The following is a 14,603-nucleotide window of genomic DNA, read 5'->3' on the forward strand; positions in this document are numbered from 1 at the left end:
AGATAATAAATATAACTTTGAATTTATCTATGAATTTAATTGTTCTTTAGTTGGTGAAACATAAAGGTCTTTAGTCTCACTTCAGCCACACACTGAGTCATTTCCTGTGTTTGGGTCTCCACCAAAATTAAAACCAGAATTTAACCACAAGGTGGAAACTTTCACAGGTCTGAGGTCAAAGGAGTCTTTTCACTATATTACTGCATGATGATGTTTCAGCTAAGAGTCAAATAAAATAAAAACATTTTAATGCAGCCTAAAGTAAGAATTTAATTTTAATTCATCAGTTAAACAATCAAAAGGATATATATATATATATATATATATATTTTAAAGGCTTTAGTGAAAATACAGGCACCGAAGTAGAAAAGCTGTTTTGGTATATTCACTCTCAGTGACTCCCAGTCTGCAGAGACCTGCCAGGAGACAAATATTAGTGGATATTGCACCCAAAAAATACCCCAAAAGGGCAAAACATACTTACATGAAGCAACACAACAACTTTGTATATTATAGAAAAAGGAAACAACACAACAAAAGAAACAAGCTTCTATGTTTGCAGTGGACAGGAAATATAAACATGTCAACCAACTGCTGCGGTCAAAGCTACAGGAGCTGTTTAAGTTTTGTGTGAAAGGACAGGAAGCACAGAGAGACCAATCAGAATAAGAGCCTGTAGAAAAACTCTTGTCATGTCTATGTTAAACACAACTTCTCTTTATCTGCAAACTAAAACTGTTTGATTATCTGAGGATCAGAGTGCAGCAGGCTGGATGTGACGATGGGGCACTCTTTGCTCTGCATGATGGGCTTTTTCTGTAAGTACACGTCTGACATTGTTTGAACAGCAGCGATTAATGAAAATGTTTCTGATCTGTGAGAATTACAGTGAGTCACTGCTTTAACCTGTTTACCTGAGAGCTGGAACAAAGCAGACTTGTGATTCTTTAAGTGTTTAAATGTTTGATACAGTGCTGCTTTTTGCATCACTTATAGTTACACACTGTGTTACAACAGTTTGGATTTTTATGTTTATTTTATTTTATTGTCAAACAGATTACTGGTGATTACTGTTCATCTTTAATAAAGTCTTAATTTATTTTTGTTTTGATTTTAATAGTTATGTCTGATGAGGTTTTATTCATTATTTTAGTGCTCAGTACTGTCATCTGTGGAAATGCTGAAGGTAAGAAATGATTATTTTCTTCCTGTTCATATATGTAGCTGTTATCTCCTATATAGTCTCCATGTGGAGACTGTGGCGTTCTTCAGAGCTTTTACTGATGAACCATTTAACCACTAGATGGCGGACTTTGACATGAGCAGACCAGGAAGAAGCAGATGAATAAATGTGACCCGTCATATAACAAACTTGAAACAAACTATATTTCAGGAATAACCTGAGGGACAAAATATTGTATATGATACAGCTCACACTCCACTGCATTTATTGGTTAAAATATTAAAATGATCGTATCAAGAGTGCAACCATGTGAGCAGATGTTTCACTCAGCCGATACACAAATTTTATATTTACTAGAGTTTGTTGCCTTGAAACTGACTGATTTCCTTTTCATGAGTATTTATCTGTCCATCCTCACACATCACAGTTATGATTCACAAGATGCTGATGAACTGGAGGATCAATCTAATTTATTACAGCACAGCGTGATGAGTTTAGGGTAAATGCAGGTAACTCTAATCTGAAAACAGACTCAACCACAGATCAGTCAGTTAAAGTCCTGCCTGAAGACTTTAATCAGTCTTATTATGAATTTTTACTCTCAGTTATTTATAGTGTCATGGTGTGCTGTCTGCCTCAGTGTCCTCTTGAAAAAAAACCCTCTAAAAGTTGTTAAAGTCATAAATGAATAAGGCTTCACATACACAAGAGTAACAAGTAAAACAAACTGGACAAAGTACCATCGATATAGATTTATTCATTTGTGACTGTCATGGTCTTTCATAATTTTAGTCTGAGTTCTTCTTCCTCATCTTTGTTTAGCTTTTTAAAAAATTATTTCCTCTTTAATTTAAAGGTTTGGTTTCATTCATCCTTTGTGTTATTTTTCTTCCTCTTTTATGATTTTCCTGTTTGTTTTTAACTGTTTCTCATTCCCAGTCATGTTTAAATAGTCCTGCTGTGTCTTGTCAGTCTTTGTCAGAGCATCTGTGAACAATCACGTGTGTTCATCTCTTAGTTGTTTCTATTGACAGTTTATTTATTTCTAGTTTTACATTTTGATTCTTTGTATGTTTCCATTTTTAGACTATTTAGGTATTAAAGTTCAGTTTTATTTAAGTTATTTTGCTTCCTGCATTTGAGTTCACACCTCTGCACTCCACTCATTGTTACAGAGACACATATTTACAAGTCTGTGGACTCTACTGGAAGAATGGACACAAAATACTTTTTCTCTAATTTGGTGTTTCTATGATAGTAGCTTAGTTTGGAGATTTTACTGTAGCAAAGTCATGTGTATATATATTAACCCTCGTGTGCATTTCATTATCTCTGTGTGTGTGATCGGGTTTGTAAATATGTCAAAACATCTGTGTGCACAGATATTATCAGCTGGAAAGTCTTAAAGTTTTGCCTGAAGCACTTAAAATACAGACATGTGGTCAAGTTTCAGCTCACCTGCTCTCTTTGTTGTCTGTTTTATTACTTGTGACCTTTGCTGCACTTCTGCTGTGACAGATCCACACATGAGTGTGGAAGGTTTTCTGTAATCGAGGGTTCATTAACCCTGAGCTCAGGCTCACAGGCTTAGGCTTTCTGTCACACTCAGAACAAACCACCAGGTGGCGTATTACTCAGCCAGGCTCACCTGCTCTTCACCTTGTATTTGAGTCTCAGTTGCAGTAGGAAATAAAACCAGCTGGAACATCTGTGTGGCAGATGTGGTGGGTTTCTCCTTCTTCCACTAAAAGGACCACAATAATATACTCATATTTGTCTAAGTTACAGAACTTAAAGTCAAGGCCATTCTGACAGCAGACAGCACAACCACACCAGCAGGGGGCAGTGTGACACTGACCTGTGAGGTGAATTACTCTGTTCAGAAAAACCTCATCTGAAAATGAGATCATCTCTTTTAGCTAAAAGAGTGCAATCTCTGTCTCTGATGGAGGCATCTACACCTGCAGAGGAAGGAGAAGAAACACGAATTTAGTCACAACTAAAAGCGATTCAGTCATTATTCAGGAAACTGATGAGTTTAAAAAATTTTGAGAGTTGAAAAAGGTCTTCTCCAAATTGTAATGGAAATCAGTATTCACTAATCACCAGTACTTAAACCACTAAATCTGTCAAATTATTAATTATTAGGCTCAGTGCATCGTTTCACCTTTGTTCAGTCTTCAGATCACTTACAGACACAGAGGAGTTCATGGTGCTGTTTTGTATTTTTAGAGTGATTTAAAAAACAGTTTGCGCTCCTTTCCTGGTTACTGAACATTTACTCTTAGTTTTTCTTTGCCAGTCTAGTTTTGACTTTGGTGCCACATAAAAACTTTGTATTTCACATTTTATGAACAGTTTATGAGAGCAGAGCAGCCTCCAGCTTTGAATCCATCACTGGAGGTTTAACAACATTGTTAGGAAACAACAGCTAACTGATGACTCATGGATTATATGTTCATAAATGTATAAATATGGAAATGTAAAGATGTCGAAATAAGTAAACTGTTAAATATAAAGATCCGTTAATTACCTGATTTTATTTATTTATTTAAAAGAAAGAACTTTTTGATTTTCAAGTCCAATTATCAGTGTGCTAATGATATATTTTTGTTTGAACAGCTCTGCCTAAGCCCACTGTGACACTGCATCCATCTTGGCCTCAGATATACAGCGGTGTGATATACAGCGGTGAGACAGTCACTGTCAGATGTGAGATTCGGGGAGGTGAAGGAGCTCAGTGGACGTATGAATGGAGTCCAGCCAAGTTAAACACATCTCCAACATCCAATGAATACACAATCAACAGTGTTAGTGAGTCTGATGGTGGAGGATACAGCTGTCGGGGCACAAGAGGCTCCTCCTGGACAGAGTGGAGTGATGTCATCACACTGAATGTAAAACGTAAGTTGGAGATATTTCACTCACACTATGTTTTTTTAATTTATATTGTAACACACCGAAGGCTTTTTTGTTTATTTATTGTTTATTATCAAAAGTAGCAAAAATGGCTTTGATAAAAATTAACAGTAAAGACTCAAAGTTAAACATCTGAAGTATGAAAAAGATTTTGTTATATTGTTATATGTTATAATATTTTTATATTTTTAATGTTGAAATTCTTCGCTATAAAATAGTGTAGAAGACATTTCTTACTTCTTAAATTACTGTTTGTAATTATGCTATTAAATAGTGGCAATTATAACATAAGTAATTCTTTGGATATACATTTTTAAACAAAGTAAAACAAATTAAAATGTGTCTCTGTGCTGAGACCTGGTGGAACTCAAAAAGGTTTTAATTCTTTCAGCTGACTGAAAGCTCTCACCACCTGCAACAGTCACAGGCAGCTTCCTGCAGGAACCTGGTCACAGCAGAGGTCTTGCATCTATTTGAACCCTTTTATATGCCAACACCTCACTGCTGATATTTATGGCAGCTCTGAACTATAATTATTTATGGTGGATCTGTCTTCTCCTGTGCTTGTTTATCATCCCCTCAAGCTAGACAAGGATTTTATTTCCACCCTTTTCTTTGGAATCATATAAAGATTTAACTGCATTCTAACTCTTGGGGATTTTAATGTTTGCTGCCCATCAAACTCCTATAAAACACCCTTCCAACAGATGACATGAGTTTTACAGTCTATTTAAAAGTTTTGCTAGACTGCTGTGATGACATAAAATCATGATTGGCAATTCATTTTTTTGAATGTAAACGATCAAAAAAATTGTATTATTTGAACCTTCAGACCCTCGTTTTGCTCTTAAGTGTAACCTTGTTCCTCTGAAAAAGTTCAGAACTCTCTTTGAAAAAAATCTGCAGGTGATCTTTGATGACAGTCTCTCATTTGAGAAATAAATAAATTGTGTTGTAAAAGGGTTCGGGCATTTGCAAAAATGACGTTCGTTATGTCATCTGCTCACTTTAAGAAAGTAATTCATGCATTTATTTCATCCATTCTTGTGTAATATGCTTTATTTTGGTAGCAGGCTATAATGATTATTTAATTGTTTGTTTTTAAGTCTCTGAATGGATTCACTCTCTCAGAGCTCTCTGATCTTTTAAATAAACAATAAACAATAACAATAAACTCCAAACAGAACTCTAAGGTCAGCTGAAAAGTTGCTTCTATTTGTTCCTGGAAGCAGACTAAAACACAGGCTAAGACTAAGACTGGGCCTTTGTGATTGTTTTGCCTGAACTTTTGGCACAGTCTGCCCTTCAAATTACTCTTTGATTACCAAATAAATAGTGTGCAGAAAAAAAATACAATTCCCAAGAGGCTTCCCTCAACTAGACACATTTGACATAAAAGACTCACCTCCTCCTTCAGATATCAGTGGGCTGGTTCAATTTCAGGAGTGTGGGTGCAGAGGCAGTGGGACAGCTAAGCCTGAGCCAGAGGTTTGATCTGTTTGTCTTGCCAGCAGGTTAGCAGATAAGTGATTTAGCATATATATGTACAAAGGGTCTGACTGCACCAACTAACTGCATGTTGACTAAAAAACACACAAACACATTGTTTTCTGTTAGAAGTTAAGTAAGTTGACTAATAGTAGGAAAGCTTTTCATGCAGACTTCCTCTGAGTTTAATTTCCACCTGTCTTTTCTTTTTTGAAAAACAGACCTTACTTCTAACAGACCCATCCTACAGTCTCTTTGTCCTGCAAAGGTGCTGCTCTAGCCTCTTCTTTGTTGAAAAAAACAAAACTAACGCTATGAAACATAAACATTTAAAAGTACAGTGTGAAGCAAACAATATTTTGTGGTGATAGGTTAATAATTTTTATCACTTTTCTTCCTCTTACGGTGCCCCTGCCTAGATTACTGCAACAGTCTAAGCAAACAATCAGCTGAATAACTGCAGACCAAACAGATTTAAGCTGCCAGGCTTTGAGCTCAAACACATCACATCACATAGGATCCCAGCACTCCCATTTTTCATACTGGCTCCCAGCTTCACGCTGATTTTAACCTCAAAGTAAATGTAAAGCAGAAAAATTTGTGAGTTTTGGAGTATAAATAAAATATAACTTTACAAAGTAAATTCTAATACATTTTATATTAAAATGTTGTGTTACAGTGTGAAAGCTATAAATTGTCTCTCTGTGACTTTGTTTTGATTTTCAGACTTCAAACTGTCTGTGAATCATTTGCTTTGCATTCACTCTACTCTTACGTTATAAACAGAAGAGTTTTCATGTTTCTCTTCTAACTGGATCATTATTATGTGAACAGTTTCCACTAAGCCCACTGTGACCCTGCAGCCATCCTGGACTCAGATATACAGCGGTGAGACAGTCACTGTCAGCTGTGAGATTCATGGAGGTGAAGGAGCTCAGTGGACGTATGAATGGAGACGAGGCCAAGTAAACATAGGTTCAGCATCCAGTGAATACAGAATCATCAGAGCTACTGAGTCTGACAATGAAGAATACAGCTGCCGGGGTAGAAGAAGCTTTTCCTGGACAGAGTGGAGTGACATCATCGCATTCAGAGTATTATGTAAGTTGGACACATTTCACACATTTTAATTTATACTGCACAATGTTTCATCCAAAAACACAACAAAATTCTTTGTATTGCAACAACACTGCAGGTTTTGTTTTTAATTTTGTGTGATTATTTGAATATATTGGAGGTTTAACAGCATTGTTTGCAAACAACAGCTAACTTACAGCTCATAGGTTACATGTTCATAAATGTATAAATAAATGCAAATATGTAGAAATAAGTAAACAGTCAAATATAAAGATCAGTAAATTACCTGGTTTAATTTATTTAATAAAAACAAAACATTTTATTGTTGATTTTCAAGTCAAATTATCACTCTGCTAATGATATCTTTTTATTTGAACAGCTCCTCCTAAGAGCACTGTGACCCTTCAGCCACCTTGGCCTCAGATATACAGTGGTGAGATAGTCACTGTCAGATGTGAGATTCAGGGAGGTGAAGGAGCTCAGTGGACGTATGAATGGAGTCCTGCCAAGTTAAACACATCTCCAACATCCAATGAATACACAATCAACAGTGTTAGTGAGTCTGACAATGAAGAATACAGCTGCCGGGGTAGACGAGGTTCTTTCTGGACAGTGTGGAGTGATGTCATTACACTGACTGTCTTATGTAAGTTGAATATATTTCTCTCATTTTAATTTCAAAAACAAAACAAAATAATTTCATCAGTACTGTGGGTTTCTGGGGTATTTGTTAACACAGTGGAGTGACATCATCACACTGACTGTGTCATGTAAGTTGGGCATATTTCACCTTTTTTTTTAAAAAAAATTTTCTATTGCACAATGTTTAATGCAAAAACACAACAAAATATCATGTCTTTCAATAAAACTGCAGGATTTGTTCTCATTTTAGTATCAAAAGTAGCGTAAAACAAGTTTTACATAAATACACATAAAATACACAGCAATCACTCACAGTGAAACTGTTATGATACGGCTGTGTGGCAGGGAGGACGTAGGACACAAACGCAAAACAATCATCAGAGCAATGAACTTAAAAGGCTGCTTTATTGCAGCGGTATAATTTTCACGAAAAGAAAAAAACTTGCAAAAACAAAATGAAACAAAAAACTGGGAACTAATAACAAAAACACTGGGAAACCTGTAAACTAGCGACAGAGATCTCAGGGAGCACGGAAACACGCAGCATGGTGAGGGGACGACGTGACACTGAGAGAGAGAAACACAGGTCTGAAATACACTGAGCGAAACGAGGGAATGAGACACATGAGGGGAGAACAGTCGAGACCAGGGTGAAGCAAAACTAGAAACAGTGACAAAGGACAAGCGACCGTCAAAGTAAAACAGCAAGTATAACACGGACGAGACACTGAACAAAGGGAACACGGAGCACAGAGACCAGAGAGACTAGGGGTGGGTTTTGATTATCTATTTTCCGATTAAAATCGATTCTAGCTTGAATAACGTGATATCAATTCAATAAAATCCTGAATCGATTTTCTAAATATAAATGTATTTTGTCCGAAACGCCAGAATCTCAGGTTAAACCACAAGATTTCAACAGTCACCAACCAGCTAAAACAGTAAATGAGAGCAGCACCTGCTGTGATGCTCACACCTTTGATAAAGTCTCACAAGTGTCAGCTTTGTTTTTATAGATATAAAAATATGGATATGTACTGATAAGTGATCAGAATTATAATATTTCTGACTGTCTGAGGCAAAATTTCCCAGATTCAAATCGAATCGACTTCTAGAAATCAGTGACGATACCCAACCCTGGACACGACTGACTGGGGAACAAGAAAATACAGTGTCACCTCGTTTATGTCAGGAGATAAATTCTAAAAATAATCCACGATAGGTGAAATCCGCGAAGTAGCCAACTTTATTTTTTACAATTATTATAGATGTTTTAAGGCTGTAAAACCCCTCACTACACACTTATTCACTTTTCTCAGACAGGCATGAACATTTTCACAGTTTTCTCTCTTGTTTAAACACTCTCAAAGTTTAAACCTTCTAGAAAAATAAGTCAAAAATTAAAGAATGAAAACAAAGGCACCTGCGGTTGCCTTTGACGGTGCAAAATGTTTCGTCGACATTGTTCTGTTTGTTGGGGAGAAAACTTACAAACATACAGTGCAGCACTTCAGAGTCACACTACTAGCGATCAAAGATTTATGTAAATTTGACAAGCTGAACGCATTCTGTACTGGACAGCAGCGGTCCTTTATCGCAGTCTTTCTTGCATTACGGACCGGATAATGTCAGACAGTATTTTCACGGACCGAACTTTAAGGTGTCACGGATAAATACATCAAATTAAAATGATACGACCAAGACAAAAACTGTGGTGTTTTGTAGATTTAATAATAAGCATGAATTCACTGTGTAATCGTGTAACTTTATTAGCGGCGTCCTCCTGAAATGCGCGAACAACATTGAGAGTAAGATCCTCCTCCTCTCTCCCTGATGCTCTCTGATCGCTATGGTAACACGTAAATATTTCTTTCAAAATAAGACACAAAACTACAAAAAGATAAAAATAAAGTACATGAAAATATATAATTCACCATAACGCTGAATCAGTGAGAGCCCTGTGCTTGTTTCTCTGCAACGAGCCGGTCCCACCTGGGCATAATGGGGGACAGTGACATCTGAAGTGTGTTGCTTTTGCTCAGTCTGCGCCGCAATTTTGTTTTGGAAGCTGTAACTGCAGAAAACTCCGCTTCACACAGTTATGATGTCGGAAATGGCAACAGGGTTTTTAGTGCTGTTGTGGCAATCTCGGGGTATCCGGGCTACACCGGCAAAACTCATAATTTACTCATGACAACCAGGAAAAGATCCAGGGAAACCGAGTTAACAATAAAAACTCTGAAAACAATAAATTTCACACTCCAGCCTCAACTCTCGCTGCCCGATACCAAAATGACTCACGGATCTGACGAGGCCGCGAAAGGTGAACTGCATTGTAGCGAGGGAGGGACCACTGTAATACAAAATCAAAACACTGGTTCACAGACCCAGGACTGTGACAGACAATTTCATTAAAAAAAAAAAAAGAAACACAAATGTAATGATCCCAGTTTATTCAGCTCAGATGTTGCACATGTGGATTTTTCATCAGTTTTCAGCAGAGCGGAAGCAGGCAGCAGGAAGCAGGCAGTGGTTTAACCCACTTTTGTTTAACTCAGTTTTCTCCTGTTTTGTGGACAGCCAGGAAGGTCAGGCATTGCATCTTCCTTTTCTTGATCAGGGAAGTTTAACCCTGTGTTTTGTTTCTAGGAAGGGGGAGAGTTTTTGTTTGTTATTTTGGCCTCGGAGACCCTGATGCTTTTAGCTTCCTGGCTCAGCTGTGTTTATTGCGAGTCTTTTCCTTTTTTTTCAGCTTTGTAAAAAAAAAGCTGCATAAACCCCGTGGTTTTTGCACCTGTGCTGGTTTTTGCGTGCGTTACACACTTTTGTGAGTGAATAATCCAGCTGTTAGCACAGCCAGTTTACAACATAGGACACATATTAAACAGGTCAATACTGATAGATAGATACTTTATTGATCCACAAAGCAAATTGTGTTAGAGCAGCATGATAAAAAGTGAAAATAGGGCCTTACACTATGAGACAGCGCAGGAACTTTTATATTTACAACAGTGAAAAAGAAAAGTAAAAATTAAATTTGTTAAAAACAGTTAAAGTAAAACGGATATTGTGTATAATATGTTAGGGATTTTATACCTGACAGGAAAGTAAGGTCTCAGGTTATTCAGAAGAATAACAGCCCACCGACAACTCTGGATTATCTGTTGATAAATGTACAAATATGCAAATGTGAAGATGTGTGTAGAAATAAGTAAATAGTGGGATATTTGACTTTTAAAAGTATTTATACGATGTAAAATCTGAGAAACTGAAGTTGTTTACATGATATTGTGTGTTTATGTGTTGATGTTCAGTCTCACAGTTTAGTTTTGTGCACACCTGGTTGTTTTCAGTCACTCTGCTGGTAGATTCTAAATACCAGTAAATTACCAGGTTTAATCTGTTTGTTTTTATTAAAGTTTTTTTTGTTGATTTTCAGTCAAATTGTCACTGGGATGAAAAAAATGTGATTACCACTAACACGAGCAATAAAACCAGGAAAGCTTCAATTATCATTTTATATTTCTATAAGTCTGATGATGTTATTTTTTATGAACAGCTCCTCCTAAGCCCACTGTGACCCTGCAGCCATCCTGGACTCAGATATACAGCGGTGATACAGTCACTGTCAGATGTGAGATTCAGGGAGGTGAAGGAGCTCAGTGGACGTATGAATGGAGACAAGGCTGGGTAAACATACGTGAAACATCCAGTGTATATACAATAAACAGTGTTACTGAGTCTGATGGTGGAGAATACAGCTGTCGGGCCACAAGAAGCTCTTCCTGGACAGAATGGAGTGACAGCACCTCATTGAGAGTAACAGGTGAGTTGGACATATTTCACATATTTTAATTTGTACTGAACAATGTTTCATCAACTCAACCAAATATTTTGTCTTTCAACAGCACTGTAGGTTTATTTTGTGTTTAGGATCAAAAGTAGTTTAAAATATCTTTTAGTGTCATTATAAAGATATTTAATAATAACTCAGTGAAACATCTGGAAAAGATTTTGTTAGTTTGATAGAAGATTTCAGTCCAAATGTAATAATCCCAGTCTCTCCTGTCTTGACCTCATGGCTGCACATGTGGAGTTTATCACTGCAGATCAGTTACTTCCTTTGTTTTTAGCATTTTTACATTCATTCCTCGACGTTTCAGGTTTGACTACAATATAACCTCATTTTATTAGAGACTGTTCTGCTACATTACAGGTTCCACTTAGATTCTTTCCTGTAATTGTTGTTAATGGCATTTGTTTATTTTAATTAATGAAACGTACGACTCTGGATACTGTAGCTCCAGTGAAAACTAAGGTCTCTAATCAGAAGTACCTGACTCCGTGGTATAATTCTCAAACACGTACCCTAAAGCAGATGACTCGTAATCTGGAGAGGAAATGGCGTGTCACAAATTTAGAGGATCATCATTTAGCCTGGAGAAATAGTTTGCTGCTTTATAAGAAAGCCCTCCGCAAAGCCAGAACATCTTACTATTCATCACTGATTGAAGAAAATAAGAACAACCCCAGGTTTCTCTTCAGCACTGTAGCCAGGCTGACAAAGAGTCAGAGCTCTGTTGAGCCAACCATCCCTTTAACGTTAACTAGTAATGACTTCATGAACTTCTTCACAAATAAAATTTTTATCATTAGAGAAAAAATTACCAGTAATCATCCCACAGATGTAATATTATCTACAGCTACTCTTAGTACCATTGATGTTAAGTTAGACTCTTTTTCTCCAATTGATCTTTCTGAGTTAACTTCAATAATTACTTCCTCCAAACCATCAACGTGTCTTTTAGACCCCATTCCTACAAAACTGCTCAAAGAAGTCCTGCCATTGATTAATTCTTCGATCTTAAATATGATCAACCTATCTCTAATGGTCGGCTATGTACCACAGGCCTTCAAGCTGGCTGTGGTTAAACCTTTACTCAAAAAGCCATCTCTAGACCCAGCAGTCTTAGCTAATTATAGGCCAATCTCCAACCTTCCTTTCATATCAAAAATCCTTGAAAGAGTAGTTGTCAAACAGCTAACAGATCATCTGCAGAGGAATGGTTTATTTGAAGAGTTTCAGTCAGGTTTCAGAGCTCATCACAGCACAGAAACAGCTTTAGTGAAGGTTACAAATGATCTTCTTATGGCCTCTGACAGTGGACTCATCTCTGTGCTTGTCCTGCTAGACCTCAGTGCAGCGTTCGATACTGTCGACCATAATATCCTATTAGAGCGATTAGAACATGCTGTAGGTATTACAGGTACTGCACTGCAGTGGTTTGTATCATATCTATCTAATAGACTCCAATTTGTGCATGTAAATGGAGAGTCCTCTTCACACACTGAGGTTAATTATGGAGTTCCACAGGGTTCAGTGCTAGGACCAATTCTGTTTACATTATACATGCTTCCCTTAGGCAGCATCATTAGAAGACATAGCATACATTTTCACTGCTATGCAGATGACACCCAGCTCTATCTGTCCATGAAGCCAGATAACACACACCAATTAGTTAAACTGCAGGAATGTCTTAAAGACATAAAGACCTGGATGGCCGCTAACTTTCTGCTTCTTAATTCAGATAAAACTGAGGTTATTGTACTCGGCCCTGAAAATCTTAGAAATATGGTATCTAACCAGATTCTTACTCTGGATGGCATTACCTTGGCCTCCAGTAACGCTGTGAGGAACCTTGGAGTCATTTTTGACCAGGACATGTCCTTCAACGCACATATTAAACAAATATGTAAGACTGCTTTCTTCCATTTGCGCAACATCTCTAAAATTAGAAATATCCTGTCTCAGAGTGACGCTGAAAAACTAGTTCATGCATTTATTACTTCCAGGCTGGACTACTGTAATTCATTATTATTAGGATGTCCAAAAAACTCACTGAAAAGCCTTCAGCTAATCCAAAATGCTGCAGCAAGAGTTCTGACAGGGACTAGAAGGAGAGAGCATATTTCTCCTGTTTTGGCTTCCCTTCATTGGCTTCCTGTTAAATCCAGAATTGAATTCAAAATCCTGCTCCTCACATACAAGGTCTTAAATAATCAGGCCCCATCTTATCTTAATGACCTTGTAGTACCATATCACCCTATTAGAGCACTTCGCTCTCGCTCTGCAGGCCTACTTGTTGTTCCTAGAGTATTTAAAAGTAGAATGGGAGGCAGAGCCTTCAGTTTTCAGGCCCCTCTTCTGTGGAACCAGCTTCCAGTTTGGATTCGGGAGACAGAAACTATCTCTACTTTTAAGATTAGGCTTAAAACTTTCCTTTTTGCTAAAGCATATAGTTAGGGCTGGACCAGGTGACCCTGAATCCTCCCTTAGTTATGCTGCAATAGACGTAGGCTGCCGGGGGATTCCCAAGATGCATTGAGTTTTTCCTTTCCAGTCACCTTTCTCACTCACTATGTATTAATAGACCTCTCTGCATTGAATCATATCTGTTATTAACCTCTGTCTCTCTTCCACAGCATGTCTTTTATCCTGTCTTCCTTCTCTCACCCCAACCGGTCGCAGCAGATGGCCGCCCCTCCCTGAGCCTGGTTCTAACGGGGGTTTCTTCCTGTTAAAAGGGAGTTTTTCCTTCCCACTGTCGCCAAAGTGCTTGCTCATAGGGGGTCATATGATTGTTGGGTTTTTCTCTGTATCTATGAAGCGCCTTGAGGCGACTTTTGTTGTGATTTGGCGCTATATAAATAAAATTGAATTGAATTGAATTGAAAAAGAAAAGGTGTTCATGAGTGTCATAATATGTTTAATGATACTACAGCTAGAAGAACCTCCAGTGTAGAACAGATGCATTAGTGGATCAGTGGTTTAAGGTTCAGTTCATGGAAAATCAGTCAGAGCCACAAGAACCTGTTTGTTATACAATAACTACAAGTGTGACACACTCCAATGTCCCAAATCAGCAACTGCACCAGTTTCACATGATGACCTCATCAGAACTTTTAGAAAACGTTTCTCACTTGATAATTTCTTCCAGTCTTCTTAATCTGCTGTCAACTCATGAAAAAAATAATCTGTAATTTTTTGGAATCTAAACAAAAACTAAAGTAAAGACTTTACCTTTTACATTTTACTGAAAATATTCTGTTACAGTTTGAAACTTTTATGTTGTGACTTTTTTTTATGTTTAAATTGTCTCTCTGTGAATCAGCTGTTTTGCAGTCACTCTACTCTTATGTTATAAACAGCAGAGTTTTCATGTTTCTCTTCTCCTAACTGGATCATTCTTATGTAAACAGTTCCAATTAAGCCCACTGTGACCCTGCAGCCATC

At 37.3% G+C, this 14,603-nt stretch overlaps 1 protein-coding gene across 1 annotated transcript; it reads left to right on the top strand.

Annotated features, from left to right (window-relative positions):
- The first annotated feature begins 781 nt into the window (after nt 1-781).
- Nucleotides 782-14,396, top strand: LOC146391157 (B-cell receptor CD22-like). Its single transcript, XM_084922717.1, has 5 exons — nt 782-818; nt 3,806-4,087; nt 6,425-6,691; nt 7,047-7,313; nt 10,869-14,396. Exons 1-5 carry the CDS (start codon nt 782-784, stop codon nt 11,162-11,164), a joined length of 1,149 nt encoding a protein of 382 aa, XP_084778843.1. The 3' UTR covers nt 11,165-14,396.
- Nucleotides 14,397-14,603: the final 207 nt, after the last annotated feature.

The sequence above is a fragment of the Perissodus microlepis genome, chromosome 3 (genome assembly GCF_051167445.1).
Source record: "Perissodus microlepis isolate ML-2025 ecotype Zambia chromosome 3, ASM5116744v1, whole genome shotgun sequence".
Classification (NCBI taxonomy): Eukaryota; Metazoa; Chordata; class Actinopteri; order Cichliformes; family Cichlidae; genus Perissodus; species Perissodus microlepis.

Bases quoted from the DNA above. Each gene is read 5' to 3' on its own strand.
- LOC146391157 (XM_084922717.1), top strand. From the start codon at position 782: ATGGGGCACTCTTTGCTCTGCATGATGGGCTTTTTCT. The intron at 819-3,805 runs GTAAGTACACGT...TTGTTTGAACAG, and splicing joins CTGCATGATGGGCTTTTTCT to CTCTGCCTAAGCCCACTGTG. The intron at 6,692-7,046 runs GTAAGTTGGACA...TTATTTGAACAG, and splicing joins CATCGCATTCAGAGTATTAT to CTCCTCCTAAGAGCACTGTG.